This window comes from Hylobates moloch, unplaced genomic scaffold, assembly GCF_009828535.3.
Source record: "Hylobates moloch isolate HMO894 unplaced genomic scaffold, HMol_V3 SCAFFOLD_18, whole genome shotgun sequence".
Classification (NCBI taxonomy): domain Eukaryota; kingdom Metazoa; phylum Chordata; class Mammalia; order Primates; family Hylobatidae; genus Hylobates; species Hylobates moloch.
The window spans coordinates 8,078,298-8,098,498 of record NW_026652293.1 but is presented as its reverse complement, the minus strand read 5'-3'; the positions used below and the strand labels follow the sequence as shown (position 1 = coordinate 8,098,498).

Here is a 20,201-nt window from a genome sequence, read left to right as displayed (position 1 = left end):
GGCGTGGTGGTGCGCACTTGTAATCCCAGCTACTCAGGAGGCTGAGGCAGAATTGCTTGAACCTGGGAGGCAGAGGTGGTGTGATCCCTCAGTGAGCGGAGATCACTCCACTGCACTCCAGCCTGGGCGACAGAGCAAGGCTCCATCTCAAAAACAAAATAAAACAAAAAAACAACCAAACACAAAAGACTTGAAAGGTCTCCTGCCCTCAGAGGGCTTGTACTCTCAACTGTGTTCCCGGTTTCTTTCCTCTGCCTGTTTCTCTTATCTAGCTGAATGCATCAATGGACAACAAATGACTGTCCTGATTTTCTTCCGGGAAGACATTGCTAAATGATTGGTGAAGGACCACGTATTCAGGTTACTCCTTTTCCCGATTTCCCCAATCCCAGTTTCTTTGACTTTGCCATTTAATTTTTTTAAAGGAGAATCGGGAGGTGGGAAGCTCTTAGAAACTTCAGGATAGCCCTGTGTTTCTTGTTTGTGTTTGGCCTGTTCATGTGTATGATAGAGAATAGAGAGGCAGAGTATGAAATTTTTGTGTATTTGGGAGGGTGGGGGACTGAAAGAGAAGAGGCCAGAGATTTTCTCTTGTGTAATCCCACATTGCCAGGCTCCCAGCTGACCAGCTTCCATCTCACTGTAGGTGTTGAAGAGACCACAGAACCGCTGTGGGTCTCTCTCTCTTCCTCTCCAGTAGTGGAAAGAGGAAAGGTGCCCAGAACCCTCACATCCTGGAATCTGCTCCATGAGTAACCTCTCTAGGGAAACAGCAGCCCAACTGTTTCCTGGACCGGTAACTTCTCTCCCCAGCCCCCTTCACCTATAGTCCCCAACTGACTGTTTTCTGAAACCACCTCCCAGAGACTGTGCTGACTGAGGGAGGCCCTGGAAGGAGAGGAAGATCTCGCAGCCTTGTCCTGGGACTTCAGCCAATCTGCCCTGCCTCCCCCACTGTGTCCCTGCCCCCAACCCCAGCCAAGCTTGGAGCAGCCGGCTCTGTCCCCAGCAGCTGTACACAGCAGGGGTGGGGGACAGTCACACTCCTTCACTCCCAGGCTGCAGCTGAAGGGCTGTGAATAAAAAACTTGGCTTCCTCAGGGGTCTGGTTGACATCCAGCCTGTATCCACCACCTAATCCCATCCTTTGCTTGGGTTTTCTCAACGTATCCATGTCCTGGCCATGCCCAGTAGCAGGTCTGGAGGCTCCTGCTGGCAGAAGGAAATGGTTCCTGTCTCCAGGTGGGGCCGGGCACCCCTCAAGAGGGTGGGGAACGCAAGAAGTAGGAGCAGCCGCTTCCTTTCTTGTCCTTCCCAGATACCCATGACGAGGGGGCACCAGGGACTTGGGTTTCCCAGCTTAGCTGAGAAACTATTTCCTTTCATTAAAGAGGCATGTAATTAGCCCGGGGAAATGGGAGGACCCTGGAGAGTGAACACATCCTTTGGTGCATTGACAAGAGAGGGGCTCCAGAGTGATGAGAAGCCCCTGTTCCAGCCCCCCACCCTCCCAAACACACAAAAATTCCACACTCTGCCTCTCTATTTCTCTATCATACACATGAACAGGCCAAACACAAACAAGAAACACTAGGTGTGCCCTAGAGTACATAGCATCCCCTGAAAATCTTGCTGCATTAGGAGCACTGTGAGGCAGGAGGCAGGCAGATGCAAGCCCAGCCCCAGCTGTAAGTCCTAGTTGTGTGTTCCTAGAGGTGCTGTGCCTCCTTGTGATCCTTTTCTCCCTGCTTCTAGTCCAGGTCTGGGTTGCCAGATGGACTGCAGTGGTCAAGGTGAAAAAGCAGAGGTTTCTTGGGGCTCCCTAAGCTAGGCAGGGCAAGTGGGGCCAAGGGTTGGGCTTCTTCTCTTGAAGCCAGCTTTGTCCCTTGCTCTTTGATAAGACCTATAGAATGAAAAACTCAAGACCAAATCACTAGAAAAAAAAACTGTAGGAAACATTTAGATCAGTAGTTGTCAATTGAGGCAATTTTGTTCCTCAGCAGACATGTGGCAGTGTCTGAAAACTTTTCTTTTTATTTTTTTAATAACGACTAGGAGGCTTGGCATGGTGGCTCACGGCTGTAATCCCAGCACTTTGGGAGGCTGAGGTGGGCAGATCACAAGGCCAGGAGTTCAAGACCAGCCTGGCCAACATGGTGAAACCCATCTCTATTAAAATTACAAAAATTAGCAGGGCGTGGTGGTGCATGCCTGTAATCTCAGCTATTCGGGAGGCTGAGGAAGAATTGCTTGAAACCGGAAGGCGGAGGTTTCAGTGGGCTGAGATCCTGCCACTGCACTCCAGCCTGGGCAAAAGAGCGAAACTCTATCTCAAAAAAACAAAACAAAACAAAATGACTAGGGAAGAGAGTGCTACTGGCATCTGATAGGTAGAGGCCAGGGTTGCTGCTAAACATCCTACAATGCACAGGACAGCTCCCCAAAACAAAGAATTATCTGTCAATTCGTGCTAAGGTTACGAAATCCTGATTTAGGCTGGGGTGGTGGCTCACTCCATTGCACTCCAGCCTTAGTGACAAGAGTGAAATTCTGTCTCAAAAAAAAAAAAAGAAATCCTGATTTAGATAAACCAACATTTCTCTGACTCCTTATGATAAAAATTTCTCCTTCCTCCCCATCCCACAGGAAAAAAAAACCCCACAAAACTGTCCACATAACAAGATATTACTTCCTGATCACTTTGGGTCAATTTTTTTTCTCTGAAGAAAAAAAAAAAATGAAAGCAAAACTCCCCACTAACAAAAAATTTGTCCTCCACCTAGCTGGCAGATCAGCTTGCATCCCCTTCCACAGTGGTACATTTAAAAAAAAAAAAAAAAAAAGGAGGAACACAGCCAAATAATGAAACAGTATCTCCTGTAAGTAAAGAGTACAGCCCTGTTTACCTGGTCGCCACTGTGTATTCTGAAAGCCTACACTAAGCAAATACTGAGCCTGACAGCTAGGCTGGAGGGGAGGGGTCTCTAGGCCACAAAGGTGCAAAGCCCTCTTTCAGATCACAGTCTCCACCATTTCCCTTCAGGACGGTGGGTGCAGGACCACCCCTAGCCATGAGCTACTTCAGTTCCTAGAAGGAGGTGGTCCTTTTCTTCATGCTTCATGTTCACTTTCTATTCACCATCAGCTCTTCCCTACCTCCCCCCAAGACTGAGAGCCTGTAGTTCTACAAGGATGACAATCAGAGTCTATTCACCTATTTGTGGATGTGAATTCCAGGCCCCCCCACCACACTCTGACTCTGCTGAGCCCCTGTAGAGAGGCGGAGGCGAGCCAAAAGCTGACTGATGGGAAATACCCAGTGTGGCCTGTCTTCCTCTCCAAGGCTCAAATAAACTCAAGTCATCTCCACCAAGGGAGCAAGGGAAAAGGAACAAGAGAGGTGTGTGGGGTTATTCTCCATCTCACCTGCCCACTACCTGCCCTTCCCTCCTTTTTAGGAATCCACTGCAGCATTAGAGAGAGAGGCCTAAGAGGGAGCTCACCGTACTCCCAACCCATCCCTCTTCCCAGCTCTTATTATTACGGTCCCATTTCCTAGGATAGAGCTTCCACATTCAGTGTCTCACAAGGGGTACTAGTTACCTATCATTTCCATCATGCCCTCCACCCACCACCTAACCAGGGAGATCTGACCAGTCAGGAGAATGTTGTGAGACCGACCTGGTTGTTGCCCTTCTGAATGTTAGGGCATTCCAACAGAGACCTCTGCCTGGCTCCATCCACAAGTATCAGAATGTCATAAGAAGCGTGTTGTTTGCCAGATAGTTCGCAGAGCAAGTATAAGTAAACAGATAGCGTCTGAAGCAAGGCACCCAGGGAGGCACAGAGGGATGCAGGAGCGCTGAGACATGGTGGACGGTAGGATTCCAACCTGCCCTGCCTTCCCCTTATTTACCCAGTTTGCGCCATCAACCCACCCTCCAGAGAAAACACAGAGAAAGGGAACTTCCCTCGGCAGCAAGAATGAAAGGTACTGTGGCTCAGCAACCAAGGCTGCTCCTTGTTTCTGTTACTGATGTCCTATTAACTTCTTATCTCCCAGGGTGAAGATATTACTGCAAAGCCTTTTGCCAGGCAGTTTCATGGATAATCCTTACTACAACCCTGAGAAGTAGATGTTACTGACCTGGTTAACAGTCTCAGAAACTGAGACTCAGAGAGATTGTGTTCCCAAAGACCCAGCTGGTTAGTGGAGAGCCAGAACTCAGACCTAGGTCCCTGACTTTCTGTCTAGAGTTTTTCCCACTCTATCTCTCTTTTCATCTATTTTTGGTCAATTCACTGCTCCCTGATGCTTCTGCTGGAGGCTCAATATTCTGGGAAGCAAGTGAAGGCAAGCAAAATGCAGCTGATCAGTGCTGACCTTAGTCAATAAAAAGGTTGCAGAGAGTTGTGGTTGTCAGGCTTTGTTGCTTAACCATCTCTGGACCTCTGTTTCTTCCTCTGTAGATTGGGGACAGTAATATCACCTGTATCTCATGGGACTGTGGTGAGGATTCAATGATAAAAGGCAGGATAAGTGCTCAAGATGATGCCTTGAACATAATAAGCCCTCAATAAAGGGGAGTTGCGGTTATTACTAAGACAGTGTTGGAGAAAGTACAAGAGTCACAGTTTTTCCAGGGTAAGAGGTAGATTATTAAAGGCTGATACTGTATATGTTCTCTTAGCTCCTCTCTTGAACATGAACATCTGTGGTTTGTCAAAGACATTTTCAGGATCCAGTTTTCTTTTCAGAAAGAGGAAGGAAAAAAACCCCTGAATCTATAGGAAGTCCAAATGCACCCAGGATTCTTAAGTCACAAGATAAAAAGCGGAGATGCTTGAAGAGGCATCTGATAGTGGAATTCATCGAACAGGAAAAGGTCAGTTCCATCTCTGGTGACTCCAACAGAGGGATGAAACATCCAAGAATGAAGAAAATTATTTCCAGGAATGGCAAATGAGGATGGAACCATAGGATTTAGTTATTGTTGTTAAACCAAACCCAGAGGGTGCAATAATTGGTCTGTCTCAATAACATCACTCCGGCCAAGTTGCCTTTTCCAAGAAGGAAAGAATAAGAATTTAGTCCAGCTGATCTTCAGCATGATTTGAACCAGCAGTGGTTGTCAAACCTTAGTGTGCCCCTTCGGCATGATTTAAACCAGCAGTGGTTGTCAAACCTTAGTGTGCCCAGAATCAACTGGAGGGCTTGTTAAATCCAAACTGTGAAGTCTCATCCCGAGTTTCTGATTTAATGGATTGGGGGTGGCACCCAAGAGTTTGCATTTTGAACAAGCTACCAGCTGATGCTGAGACTGCTGGTCCATCCGGGGACCACATTTCGAGAACCACTGATTTAAAGCACTTTTCTATGGGCAATCAAAGAATATCAAATTGCATAATTCTTTTTTTTTCTTTTTGAGACGGAGTCTGGCTCTGTCACCCAGGCTGGAGTGCAGTGGTGCGATCTCGGCTCACTGCAAACTCCGCCTCCCAGGTTCACGCCATCTCCCGCCTCAGCCTCGCGAGTAGCTGGGACTACAGGCGCCCGCCACCACGCCGGGCTAATTTTTTTGTATTTTTAATAGAGACGGGGTTTCACCGTGTTAGCCAGGATGGTCTCTATCTCCTGACCTCATGATCCACCCGCCTTGGCTTCCCAAAGCGCTGGGATTATAGGCATGAGCCACCGCCCCCAGCCTCTAATTGTAGAATTCTTAATACCTTGATTCTCAGTAGGTGTAACAGTTGCATTTACTTATTAGCCTCTCTCCTCTCTTCAGTCACATTGATTAGAAAATGAATATGTGTGTTCTCAACTAAGAATCTTATGGTAAGGCCAGGCGTGGTGGCTCACGCCAGCAATCCCAGCACTTTGGGAGGCCCAGGCGGGTGGATCACGAGGTCAGATCAAGACCATCCTGTCTAACACGGTGAAACCCCATCTCTACTAGAAAAAAAAAAAAAAAAAAAAAATCTTATGGTAAAACAGGAAAAATCAAGAGCAAAAAACCCAAAACAAAGAAACTTCCTGTGCGAGTCTGACTGACATAACAAGAACTAACTTGGCTTGTCAAGTAGGTAGACACAGGAGGCTCCAGAAGCAGAGCTGCTTATTTCTCACTCTACTCCTTCACCATTGAACGCCTTCAGACTGAGAATCGGCCTTGCCTATGTTTATCTCCATCTAAGTTAGTATTCTGACTCCACAAGAATGTTGTGAAAGCGAAGCCTGGGGAAAGAATGCTATCCTAGTTTTCAGCTAAGTTTTCTTAATATCATACTCTTAAGAGGGAACAGAATCCAGTTCTCACGACCTTAAATGCTGACACTTGTCCAAAAGGCCTAATGAGGGAGAAGCATGCGTCATGCACATTAACAGAACTCAGTGATAGAAATTGGGTTGAGACAAGTGAAAATTTTACCAAAGCCAAACGACTAGTTCTATCTCCTTCAGCAAGATAACATGACAAGAGGAACTTCAGACTTCTGAGAGTTATCTTATCAATCCAAGAAGCACAAATGATGATCTTAGCAATCTAGAGGAAGAGGGTATTACAAGATAACAGGCTCCTGACCAAAATTTCAGTATTTATACAGTCTGTTACTCAACTTACATAAATCAAACTTTTAAAAAAGGCCTCTTCACTATGTTGAAATTGGGTCTTTCTTCCTCAAAGATTGAAGATAATTTGCGGGGGATGAGGGCGGTGTCTATCTTATAGCTTGTCCCTGGGGTTCAATTGCCAAAATGTTATCAGTCTATGTAAGGGTCTCATGATAGGGGCCACCCACAAAAAGCATTCTAGTGAGACTTCAGTATTGTGAGAACACAGGATGTCACATTTCATCAGTAAAACAGCCCAGCTAAGCCCCAGGATTCGGTCCCCAATCATGGCTCCAATAAGTTTTGTGGCTTCCTTTCTGGTATTGAACTTGAAAGATCAAGGACACAAAAATAGGATGATTTCATAGACTGAAAATATGCTATTGACAAGTATTTGTAATCAGGTTTCCAGTCCAAAATGAATGTTCTCTCACTTGTAATATATATCCCATAACTAGAAATACAGCTTGAAATCATTGGATAAAATTCTTTTTTTCCTAGGAGAAGCTAAAGAAGCATTCAAGATCCAATCAATAATTCTGTGTACCTACACTGGGAAAAAAAACAAAACAAAACTTTTACTAGTGCAGGTGACTTGGAAGTTACTGTCACTCTTCCCTCCCCTCTAAAACCATCCTATACTGTGAGCTGGTTAAAGTTTACCTTTCTGCAAGAGTTAATGTTTTTACTAATAAATAACTCATTTATACTTCAGAGACAAAGCTAAAAGGATTTCAGTTCTGCAGGAATGAGGTTTTCAGCCCCCATAAACCTTGCCTGGAGGTACGTCGCTGCTTTTGTTTGAGGCTAGTTGGTCTACAATGCCAACAGCAACATATGTGCATAGACAGCCTGTGTTCCAGGCATTGAGTACGACCGGCCTCACTCATTCTCATAATGTCCCTTTGTTTTTTTGGTTTTTTTAGACGGACTCTTGCTCTGTCACCCAGGCTGGAGTGCAATGGCACAATCTTGGCTCACTGCAACTTCCATCTCCCGGGTTCAAGCAATTCTCATGCCTCAGCCTCCCGAGTAGTTGGGATTACAGGCGCCTGCCACCACACCTAGCTAATTTTTGTATTTTTAGTACAGACAGGGTTTCACCATGTTGGCCAGGCTGGTCTCAAACCTCTGATCTCAGGCGATCCACCTGCCTTGGTCTCCCAAAGTGCTGGGATTATGAGCCACAGTGCCCGGCCCCATAATGTCCCTCTGAAGCAGAGGAGAATCACTCCCTTATAATCCTCATTATATAAAAAGAAGAAACGAGCATAGGGTGGGAGGTAGGCGGATAAGCTGACTTGCCCAAGATCGCCCTGACTTCATCTGCAACCAGCCACATAGCTTCTCTGAAGCAGGTCGCCAGACAAGGAAAAGTGATTGGGGGTTCAAATAAACAAATGACTACTCATGCTATATTTAGCACTATGTGCTGTTCTGAACTCTGCTGTGGAACACCTGTTGCACTTTTTATACTATTCACATACATTACCTGGAATACTCCAGTTTTCAACGTTGCCTGCTTCAGTCCCTTAAACCATAGAAGTATCCAGACATGCCAATATCATGAGAACCAAACTATATCTTAAACTGTTTTTCCTGTTGAGGAATATGAAAGAACTCTTCATTGTAGCACAGGTCCCAATTTTTGGTTGGAATATAGTCACCACAATTTTCATTGTCAATAAATATTGCTGGCTAATTCAGAGGTGACCTATGGAAGCAACACGTTCTCTAAGAACTCCTGTTTCCACTGTCTGGCATTATTAGTGTGCCCTTACTTAGACTTAGCTCTCCCAGGGAGAGAGCCATCTGCTTCTCTCATTGCACAGTGACTGTGCAATGGTGTTGACTTGTAGAGAAGAGTAGCCCAAGAGCCAAACATTAGAGGTCTTACTGCTTCCCTTAAGTCCATGGCAAGAGAAAGAAGGAAAGCAAGGTGAGAAAAGGACTGACTTGCTTTGCCAATGGCCCAGGACTGGTCCATCTTATAAGGTTTAGCACAAAAACCACTCTTTTGAACTAGATACTGTATATATCCTGTGTACTTCAAGTCACACCAGATTCCCTACAATAGAGCTTAGGAATGCTATTTATCTTGTACTCAGGCCAACTGTGTGGCTCTCTACCGAACAGCTGGTTCCCCATCCACCTCTAGGGCTATCTAGTTGATGTATAAACAATATTTTTGCCTCAAAAACACTAACCCCATGGAAACTAACTGTTCATCCACACACACACACACACACACACACGCACACATACGCACACACACGAAGGAAAAGAAAGATGGGGTTAATTAGGTCAGAAGCAGGAGGAAAAGACAAAACAGAGGGAGCTTGGGGTTTGTAACTGAGATGTGGCATGCATTAGATTTGAAGTCAGGTTACTGAAGCCCCAGATTATGTTCCAAGGTCTAAACAGAATGTCCATTGAGTCTTTGATTCCTAAAGACATTTAGTGCCTTATAAAAGAGCTTTGCTATATCATTATTCCTGATTACCTTAGAAGTAAAACGATATTTTTAAAGTGTTTAGTATTTGTATTCCTCTAGGCTGAATTAGTGAACCACAAGAGACCCAATTTTATAGCCACAAAATGAGGATCCAGTGTGGGTCACTGTCGACACACTTTTTGGTAAACACCAGTGTTTCACAATCTATTTTTCATTATTAATTTTTATCTTTTAAGAGACAGGGTCTCATTCTGTCACCCAGGCTGGAGTGCAGTGGTGCAATCATAGCTCACTGCAGCCTTGAACTCCTGGGCTCAGGTGATTCTTCCTCCTAAGCCTCCCTAGTAGCTGGGATTACAGGTGCATGCCACTATACCCAACTAATTTGTTTATTTTGTTTTTGTGGAGACAGGATCTCACTGTTTTCCAGGCTGGTCTGAACTCCTGGCCTCAAGCAATCCTTCTGCCTCAGCTTCTGAAAATGTTGGGATTACAGGTGTGAGCCACCGCACCTTATTTTTTTGTTAATTATATTACTACACATGTTCAGTTCTTTATGGATGAGACACTTCTTACCAGATAACCAATCAGCTAGGGTTACCAAATTGGTAGTTATCATATCCTAAAATTTAGGCTATCATTTTTCTTGGATCAATGACTTTCTATCTCCAGAGCCTTACTTTACCGATCTACCCTAATCTCTTATAATCAGGAGAGCCCTGACTACATATAGACTATGTATTTGTGTTTCTTCCCAAGATGGAAAAAGTGTAACTATTACACATGTTGCATTGTACATCAGCCAAGGAGGTGGTCTTACACATTCTAATAAAAGGGTTTGTGTATTCAACTTAATAGCTAAAACATTACCAATAATAATATATACGTGTACTCTTCCATGATCAAGCTGTTCCTTAACGTTAGATTTTTAAACAAATCCTTTCTAGGTGCCAGCTTACTGCTAAATCAAGGCAAACAATTATTTCCAATATTTTGTTATCATATTTTAAAGTAATAATTTGCTTTATTAGGAAGGGAACTCTGGCTGTACCCTCTCACTCCCTGGTCCCAGAATTAACACAGAATTTATTTCACAATATTTGTGCAGGGCTTTACTATTGAACCAGGGGGCACACCCATGAATAATACTGATTTCTCTTGGTGGTGACCCAGCCAAAGCATGTCAAAATGAGTGCCTATCTATTCTATTAAGATAACGGAGGAAAAGAGAAGCATGCCATCAAGATAAAGGAACACAAACTACCACATTACCTTGAAAACAAATCTAAGTATTTGTTGTGTGTGAACACATATCAGTGCTGCTTGTGCAAGAAACAAGGCTTTTGAGCTGGAAGGCAATTTCAAAAGACAACACCTGTTTCAAAATAGGGCAAAGAGTTCACAGCTGCATTTTGAAATTTCAGTCTGCACTTTTATTTTGGGATGTTATCCACATAGGCTTAGGAACAACACAAGAGGACAGATGTGCATGAATCAAGAAATTCTATTTCCTATTTAAAATTCAGAAAAGATTGCTGCTACATACACTAGGATGTTAACTGGGTACACTGATCACAGGGCTTTGATAACCCAAGTAAGTGGCAAGGTGTTGATACGCTTGCAGAATATCAACTGAGCCTAGCCGACAGTATCTGAAAATGTCCTGAGCCTAGTGGATAGTACCTAAAAATGAGATGGGGAGAGCAAGCATTCCACTATCTATGGAGGACAAACACTGCCCTCTACTGGCAGACTGTAACTGCTATATAGTCAATATGACGAACATTTTCCTCAACAGTCACTATCATGAGACGTAATCAGAAAATAAAAGCTTTTAAATAATTTGAGGCTTTGTATCTAGGGGTCACCAGGATTTTCAAGCAAACCGAAGTATTCAATGAGAAATCTCCTTACTCATTGAAGCTTCCGATTTTCCCCATTAAATCTTTGATGTAACTAACTCATTGGACTGGTTCAATTATCACTGTTACTGAGAGATGTGAGAGAACAGCAAAATGCTCAAAAGCTCAATACCAGGAAGAAGGCTTAAGGGGCCCATGTATACCAAAGGGAGCTGGCTTTAGAATGAACAACTGTGATAACTTAAAGCACACAGCACTGATTCAAACCCTTGTTGTACTACATACTAGCTGCATCAGGTACCACATCAAACCTCATCTTACCTGAACCAGGTTATTTTTTACGATGTTGGAAGAACAAACACTTGCTGATCTCACAGTTGTTGGAAAAATTAAATGAGGTAATATGTGTTGCACAGCTACAGTGTAGTACTGTATACCAATGTTCATGGATAGGAGTCTAGGTAGCTCCAAGTGTGTTTTAACCTCTCTTCATCTGTTTATCCACTTGTTGGTTTTTGAAATCCTTTAAATCAGACTGCATTTCTTCAGCACTGTCCTGAAACATAAAATTGTCTATGTTATCCATAAAATACCTAAGGATTATGAGGAAAAGTAGATGGTTAATGTTCATCCAAATTCAACTTTAACCTCAGACAACTCATTATATTAAGAAATAAATGTATGTGGGCAGGGTGCCTGCACCTGTAATCTGAGCTACTGGGGAAGCTGAAGCAGGAGGATCCCTTGAGTCCAGGAATTTGAGACCAGCCCAGACAACATAGCAAGACTCTCATATCTCTAAAAAAGAAAAAAATGGCCAGGAGGGGTGGCTCACGCCTATAATCCTATAACTTTGGGAGGCCGAGGCGGGCAGATCACTTGAGGTCAGGAGTTCGAGACCAGCCTGGCCAACATAGTGAAACCCCGTCTCTACTAAAAATACAAAAATTAGCCAGGTGTGGTGGTGTATGCCTGTAATCCCAGCTACTTGGGAGGCTGAGGCAGGAGAATCACTTGAACCCAGGAGGTGGAGTTTGCAGTGAGCCGAGATCATGTCATCGCACTCCAGCCTGGGCAACAAGAGCAAGACTCTGACTCAAAAAAAAGAAAAAAAATTAAAAAGTAAAGTTAGCTAGTCACTGATGGATAACAGGATGCACAAAGCATTTAATTTCAAAGCCAAATTTGCATTTCAATTATAGTATTTGGCTGACAAGGCAAGTATGTAAACAAGAGGAAAAGTTGAAAAGAAAAAAGCCCTAATAGCTACAGTATCAGCCCAGTTCTAAAGAGGGATCTTGTACCACATTCTCCACCTAAGAAGTAATCTTTAATTCAGAATTCAGTGTAGTTCTTATGGGTATTTGGAATTGAATGCAAGTGTGTTTTGTGAGTATAAACATTATCTTTTATTATATATGATTGTTAAACTTTGCTCTCCACAGCACCTCATAACCTTGGATGTAAACATGAGAAAAAATGCTAATTAAGAATGCTTATGCACCCAGTCCAGTGCTCCCTTAATTAATCAAACTGGTAAGTCTACTCTTTCTTGATTCTACCCTGAGGTATTGACTTTTGAACCAAGACATGCTTATCTTTTACCAACAACAGGGATGGTCACTGTTAAAGTTTCTAAATAATTTATTAAGGAAATAAGTTCCCCCAAAGTCAGGCTGAACTGGGAGCTGATTAACAAAGCTGTGTAAGTTAGTGTGTTTGCTTTAAAGTATTACAAGAAGTACACAGAGCACACATCTGGGTTATAAAAGCCCTTTTATAAAGCCAGTTTTAAACAAAACAAAAAAAAAGTTTACAAAAGAAAAAAAGATACAGAAAAAGAATAACTTGCTTCATATGTCCCAAAAAGAGAAAAAAATAAAGGGGACAATGCCAACATGCTCAACAATAAAGGGTTTTCTTATTTTTTTAATACAAAATACAAGCAAAGGATACACATACTTAAAACAGAGCTCAGGAGCAGACACGCAGTCCTGGAAACCCTTCAATAAAAGCAAAGCAGGAGTTTGTTTTTTCTTTGTCTATGCAGATACATACAGAGACTGGGATATGTAAAAATTAAGTATCACAAAAGACCATCACACGATTCTACCAATGCATGTTGCATCTATAATTCACGAACATGGTCAACAAAATCATGTTCACTTCAACCCCATTTCATTTAAATTAAAGAAAAAAACCTTTTAAATAAAGTGGTTACATTCAAACTTTAACTTCCTTAGTACCATGCTGCAGATTTCAGCACTGTTAAGGTATTGCAAGAATGCCCAACCCTCTGGTGTCTGATCATGTATCTAGCAACACTGCAGTATGAAGAAAAGAGATGCCCTGGTCTCAGCCCATGGACTAGTTAATACAGTGAAGCAGGTTCCTGTCTTTTACCCTTCCTGCTCAGAACATAAAAGATTAAGGACTAAAATCAAGGAAGACTGGGAGTTTTAGAGCTGGCAAAATGAAGTCTAAAAGATAAATCAAGGCAAACAATTAGTGAGAACTTGGCTGTTGCTTAACCTAGCAAGTCTAAAAGTCTTTCTTTAACCTTGTAGGAATTAGATGCATAAGGTTTGCTGCAACATGTTCATGGTAAACAAACTAAGTAGAGCTCTTATTTACAAATCTTGTAACAAATACTTCTGGAGGAAAAAGAGAAAAGAATTCACTAAGTTCCAGAAGACAAAGCTTTAATTGCCAGACGTACACAAACACACACTCACACATACACACCCACACAATACTTCAGGGGTTTTTATACATGTTATTTTAGGGCATAAGCTGAATACTATACCCCCACACCCCATCAAAAAAGGAACAACAAAAAAATCCCAATTTTACCCTCCCCCAATAATCTAGAAAACCCTCCCTTCACCCCTGATGTACAAAGTGTATGCACAACGGTGGCATTCTACCAGCCACACAAAGCATGCTCAAACAGATGTCACCAGTTCAGTCACTCCATTGGCATGGCAACAGGCAGGTTTACGGGATGTTTCCCAATAGTGGTTATTACACAGTCAGCACCACTGTGAGTTTTGTGAATTTGATAAAAAAAAAAAGAAAAGTGTAATTTACGGATTCAGGATTCAAAAAGAATCATTTTGTATTGAATTTATCCCAGACAAAGGGAAAACTGGTTGCGAATGAAACTTGGCTATAGATAGCTTGATGTCCCAATATTCAAACAATAAACCAACTCTCCATTTTCAAGTAAATCCAGCTTCATCCACAGAGAAACAGACAATTTTCTAACCTCAAGAGCAACCAGCTTGTTACATTTTCCCTATCCTGTGGCAGGAAATGCGTATTACTTCTGTTCTGTTTAAGTATCTCAGTCTAAATGCCATGAAGACCAGAGCCCAGGTTTCTTCCTTTTCAAATTCTTAAGGTGAAAGTTTTTTCTTTTCGGTGCAGCTACCAATGATGCAGGCAAAGAACTGTTCAAACCAGCACTCATTCTTCAAAGCTGCAATGATGGCCACCATGATCTTTTATAAAGCTTTCCCTGTTGCTCCTGATATTTATTTCTGCTTTTGCCTAACGCTCTCAAAGCATCTCGTAAACTGAAGTTTAAAGAAAAGCACGATTCCCTTCCCCAACCAGTACTTGAAAATCCACTTATTTGAATGTTCAGATAAAAAAGCCATTAAAAAAAAAAAAGTCAAGTTTAGTCTAGCTGACCATATTCACAAGTGTTAAAAACTTTACTGGAGTATAACCTCAAATTTCACTCTTGATTTGTTATCTGTTAAGAAAATGCTATTTGAGCCAGTACCAAATTAAGTATTAAACTGAGGATTGAACTGGGGCAAACAGGTTATTGTGAAAACAGTCAATATGTAAGCTCCTTCAAGGGAAATCAACTACTGTTCCTCAAGATTAAAAGATGTCCACACTCATTGCATTACCTCCCGAAAGGAGGAAACACCCATTAACTTTCCCTTATGGAATCAATATGGAGTGGAAATATGAAATGAGGAGATGTTTTAGAAAGCAGGACAAATCTACCTACCATTACTGGAATTAAAATGTATCCTCTGGGCCCACTCCATTGATTCCGATCTGAGGTGAAGAGGACTAAAAGCAGCAGCAGGTTACAGATAGATTGAATAAGATGAAAGTATGCTACGTATCTCTAGCTGGGGAAGGGGGGATCTGGAAAAAAAATCTTAAGAACTAGAATGTAGTGTCAGTCAGCATAGCTGCCGAAATCTACGTTGTAGAGGTAAACCTAGCAGAGCTTAATACAAACAAGCACCTTCAAAGTTAACGTCCCACTTCCTGAGCACTGCAAAATACGACAGTGAATGCTATTGCCATTTCACCATAGGCACACTAGAGAAAAAGAGGAAGGTTAGTCAAGGATGGTGCCAATGGCCAGTCAGTATCAGCTTACAGCTTGTAATGTGTCCTGACATCACTATCAAGCCTGACTATTGAGCACCTGTATCCAGTTGAGTCACCACCACTGTCCTCCTATTTGCATGCATGATTTGAGGGGAAGACTAGCGTGTTTTAAATCAATAAAAAGTGGAGAAAACAAAGGTTATTCAGAGCCTGTCTCACTTCGACACACAGATCCTTCTGTCCAGTCTATCAGAAATATAGAATACATTTTTCAATCTAATGAATTCATTTTAAAAGGGACTCTAAACAAGAAGCCCAATCAAATGCACAAAAGTAATCTAGAAGACATGATTACCTCTAAAATATCACAGAGATGTTAATGCAGATTAATATACTAAACAGACTGTTAAACAACTGAGGCTGAAGTTTTGAAAGAGCCCTCCCTCCAAATCTTCACGAAACATAACCTAAGAAAAGCCCAAATGTTACCAGGAATGTAAGACTTAAAATTATGAACTCCTAAAAAATAGAAGTGCATGGTGGAAACACTGATAGGTCTTTTACTATATAAACACAAACCTCTTTGTTAAAAATGGATACCTGAACAAACCCATTTAGGCAAATAGATTAATCTTTAACACCCTCATTACAAAGTTCACACCTCTGAATTTAACCATCATGAAAGAGAATGATCCAACTGCTATTTATGTTCAAGTCCTGTATTTTTGGCCATGTACTGAAAACTCCTTATTCATTCTTTAACACACAGTGCAATAGTGAAATGACTCTGCCACTGTGTGTTTTTTAAAAAAAATCAGAGTAAGCATGTTCCTAGTAAACCACAAAGTAGGATACTGAGGAAGCAAATCTAGATTAAAAGGCAGGAAAAAAAGGCAGAAGTTAAATTTCACTAATTTTTCAACTTATTAGCATAACAGGACCCTTTAAACCTTGTTCCCATTAGCGCCTGGTATCAGATGTGAAGGATCAAACCTATGGATCTATCTCCTGACTGCTTTTATAAGGCGTGTAAAAGTCGATTTTCAACTGCACACAGGCCTCCTAAAATGCCTTGTTTCTCTAGTCCCTCCTGCTTTAAGCAGCATGAGCAGTAAAGCAGGGGTTGGACCAACTAAAAAGACAAGAGCTAACTGAATTGTATGGGAGCAGCATTTAACATATTCCTGGTCAAGGACAGGATGGGAAGTAAGTGAAGAATAGGGCCAGGAAAATAGTGTCCTATAGCAGAGGTGGTCGGCACTCGGGGCAGGGTGTGCAGTGGTGCCCAACGAAGCAGCAGGATCACAGGGATGTACTTCTTATCACATTTCTATGAAGAAATGGGAAGATCGGGACATGAAAAAGAAAATGTTCTATCCCCAAATAAAAGCAGAGCATGGTTAATGGGACCTGAATGCACATTTATAGCATAAAAGAATGTCAATTCTATTTCATAAAGGAAAAATCTCAACTCTTTGTGACTGAGTTTCACATTAACTGGAACTTTATTTGCTTAAAACCTAAACATTGTCAGTTTGAAAAGAAATCCACTGTGACGTGTAGACCAATCTTGTCAATTAAATTCTAGGGTTTCTTTTTGGTTTTTTTTGGATTCTTGGTAAAATTTTATCCAAAAAACAGGATACATATATATTTAGAGAAGAAAATATGAAATCAAGAGTTTTGGCGGCCCCCGCTTTTTTTTTTTTTTAGCTCCCTAAAGACTGTAGCAGGATAAAAGGATCACTGGCTCCGAGTCTCTTTGAGATAACAAGTGATGAAATAAAAAAGAAAGCCCATACCCTCAATAAGGTCAGGTAACCCCACTGCCCACCCTCCCTACAAGGTAAAAAATGAGTACTTTTAGTAACAGTTCAGAATTCATCTTTATCTCCTACCTGCCTCATCAGTGGAAGTTTAAAGTCATGATTTTTTTTAGACATTGATACTTGTGTCTATAGACAAATAAACTCATATTAGATGACAATTGATTTTTTAAAAGTCCAGGTAGAGAAAGGAGCAATCATTTTGAACTAAAATCTTTCTATGTTTTTTGATTACTATTCAACTTGCTATTTTTTTTAGCAAAAAAGCGAAGTTTCAATAGTGTTCATCTCAAATCTTATTGCTTTACAACTGTGGTACACCTTTCATTAAAAATAAAAAGATGAAGCAGTCAATCCAGTGATTAATTTGACATGGCTTTCATTGGGAAAGGGGAGGGCTGGCAAAGAGACCAATAGACAAAAAGGTAACTTAAACACTTAAACATACAATGGTTTGCTTTAAAAAAAAAAAAAAAAAGAGAGAGAGAGAAATGTTACTTTCAACAAATGGAAAAAAGCACTGAAAGCCCATGAGTCAAGCCATAGCCAAAACCATGTTCTATCTTAAGTAGGTTCTTTTTTTTCCTCCCTCTTTTTTCTTTTTTTTTTCTTTTTTTTTTTAATAAAATCTCTCCCCAGACCATCATCACTTTTAATCCTCCCCAGAAGGGGCTTCATCTTCAGACCCTTCATCCCCAGATTTCTCGGGTGGGGGGCTTGTAGATGTTTTCTTTTCTGGCGGGCTTTCCGGTTCCTCATCTTCTTCTTTGGGAGAAGGAGTCTTTTCCTTTGATGCCTTTGAAGCTGTGGGGCGACCCACTTTCCCTTTGCCTTTCACTGGACTTGGCGTCACTGAAAATAGAAAATAATTTGGGGAAGGGAAGAGAAAAAAATGTCTTTAATAAAAGTCAGCTACAAAATACAACAATCTGTAAGAATAAAATCTATAAAGACAATACGCAACTTACTAAAAACCAAGGTGGGCACGAGGGAGCACATATATCCCTAGGTAAATCTATCTCAGTTTCTAAACTGGTCATAAGTTACTACAGTATGCTGCAGTATTTCCCATCAGTTTTTACCAACACTCTATGATGTTAGCAGTAATACCTGTAATGAAGAAGCACCATGCTACAGAATATGCACAACATCCTTAACTGCTTGGTAAACTAACAGTTATTTATGATAAAAGTTGTTTATAAAAAGCAGGTCAAAAAGAGGGAAGGAAAAGAATTAGTCTGATCAGAAACTAAAGTCATCAAATAACATTTGATAGTTCCATCATTCCTAACAGTAGGAAGTGATAAACAGAAGTTTAACAATGACTAGTTCTACCTAACAGAATAAAACCACCTCCACAAAAAGCAAATTGATTTCTGATTTAGTTAACAAACTAGCTCCAACTAGGAGAAACGATTAGGGCTCAGAAAAAAATTAACTCATGTCATCAAGTGTGGTTTTATTCTGATAGCACAGAGGATGGGGTAGAGTTCAGAACATGGAACTTAAACGTATTACTCTAGGTTTGTGCATTTTCACAATAAAGTCTTTGCTGGCTGCTGAGACTGTGATACCAGTGAGGAAAAAAGAGCAGTAACAGCTATGATGATAAAGTGTTTCTACCACTGTGTCTGAAACAAATAGATCACTCTGAAATCTTGCTCAAGTACTGGCAGTAGCTGAAGAACATGGCTAAGCCCACTAGACTCTTAAACAGGCTAATGTCTTTATTAATAAGAGATACTTCCAGTTGCAGAATACAAGACCCTTTTAGATTTCTGGTATTCCTGCTAAACATCAGGCCAATGCCAAATCCTAATGAGGAATTTCTGTACTGAAAATAATGGTTCTCAAAATCTTTAAAGCAGTAAATTTAATTTCACTTCTGCAGAAATTACCTGTGGCCTTTAGCCTGGGTTTGGGCATTTTCTTTTCTTTTCTTTCAGGTTTGGACTTCTTAACCATCTTTTTGTTTTTCTTTTTTGAACTGCCATAGTCACTATCGTCATCATCTTCCATTAGGAAATCTTCATCGCTGCCAGAATCTTCTGAGAAGAAAGAAGAATTTCAACCTCTAACTTAATGTACACATCCTTCCAAGCAAAAAAGGAAGAGAGTGCTAAGAATGACTAGAGGATGGGATTCTGGGAGTCAAACACCCTTGGATTCTATCTGGAGGTGTACTACCAATTTGACTGGAGTCATCACCGGCCTCATTTGTCAAATGGATTTTGCATGCACCTTACATGAGAGAGTTACATAAGTGATGTGTTTGAAAAGTAGATTGAAAACAGGAAGGGTAAGAGTTAATCTGAATAAAAATGGAAACTATCAAATAACTTTTGGTAGTTCCATCACTTCCAAGTAGTACTGGTTGAGACCAGGGAAACAAAACTGAACTTACAGGGCCTTTTTGGTCCAATTATGAATAAGTGAAACAAGAAAACCAAACACAAAACAAAAATACATAGAATTAACTAATCTGAATAACCTGTGAAACACCTAAATTTTGTTATTAACATGTTTTTTCTGTGAAAAGAGGTCTACAACCTCCTCCACCAGGGCAAAATACAAATCTCAATCACAATGCCCAATGCGACTGTTACTTAAGCAAATATTCATTCAGTGTTTGAACACAAACATCATTAAATAAAGAGTGCAACCATTACAAATGGTGGGCAATCATGAGAATCTCTGAATCTTTAAAAATATTAACAGGAACCAATACAGTCATCTCTTTTAACAGGGAGTATCTACTCAATTTAAGGGACTGGTTGTAACATTTAGCATCCTAGAAAATGCCAAAGTAACCAAGGTCACAAACTACAATTATAACCAAACAACCAAAGTACACAAAACAACTTCACATACTCTCCTGGAACGGTGCCTCATCCTCCTCCTCTTGTTCTTCCTCACTGCCCACATCTTCCATGAGCATCTCTCTCTGTTTAGAAGCTGCTTTAGACGCTGCCTGCCGTTGCTGGCGCACATTTTTATGATCTTCTTTTTCATCTTCACTATCCTCTGCAATATCAGAATTACCGTGATATAATGATTAAAGAATTTTGTATTTGACAAGATAG

The 20,201-nt window shown here is 41.2% G+C and overlaps 2 protein-coding genes across 3 annotated transcripts in view; one reads left to right on the top strand and one right to left on the bottom strand.

The window, feature by feature from the left end:
* RHEX (regulator of hemoglobinization and erythroid cell expansion) overlaps nt 1-20,201 on the top strand; it is a 919,952-nt gene that overhangs the window by 561,760 nt on the left and 337,991 nt on the right. The gene's annotated exons all lie outside the window — the stretch shown is intronic.
* Nucleotides 12,690-20,201, bottom strand: part of NUCKS1 (nuclear casein kinase and cyclin dependent kinase substrate 1) — a 36,845-nt gene continuing 29,333 nt past the window's right edge. Inside the window, exons 5-7 of one of the 2 annotated variants that reach the window (XM_032136709.2) lie at nt 19,990-20,142; nt 19,017-19,166; nt 12,690-17,970 (exon numbers count right to left, since the gene is read on the bottom strand). In XM_032136709.2, coding sequence (XP_031992600.1) covers nt 17,771-17,970; nt 19,017-19,166; nt 19,990-20,142 — 503 coding nt within the window. In that variant the 3' untranslated portion in view covers nt 12,690-17,770. The remainder of the gene's footprint in view (nt 17,971-19,016; nt 19,167-19,989; nt 20,143-20,201) is intronic. The other variant, XM_032136710.2, reaches the window with a different exon arrangement.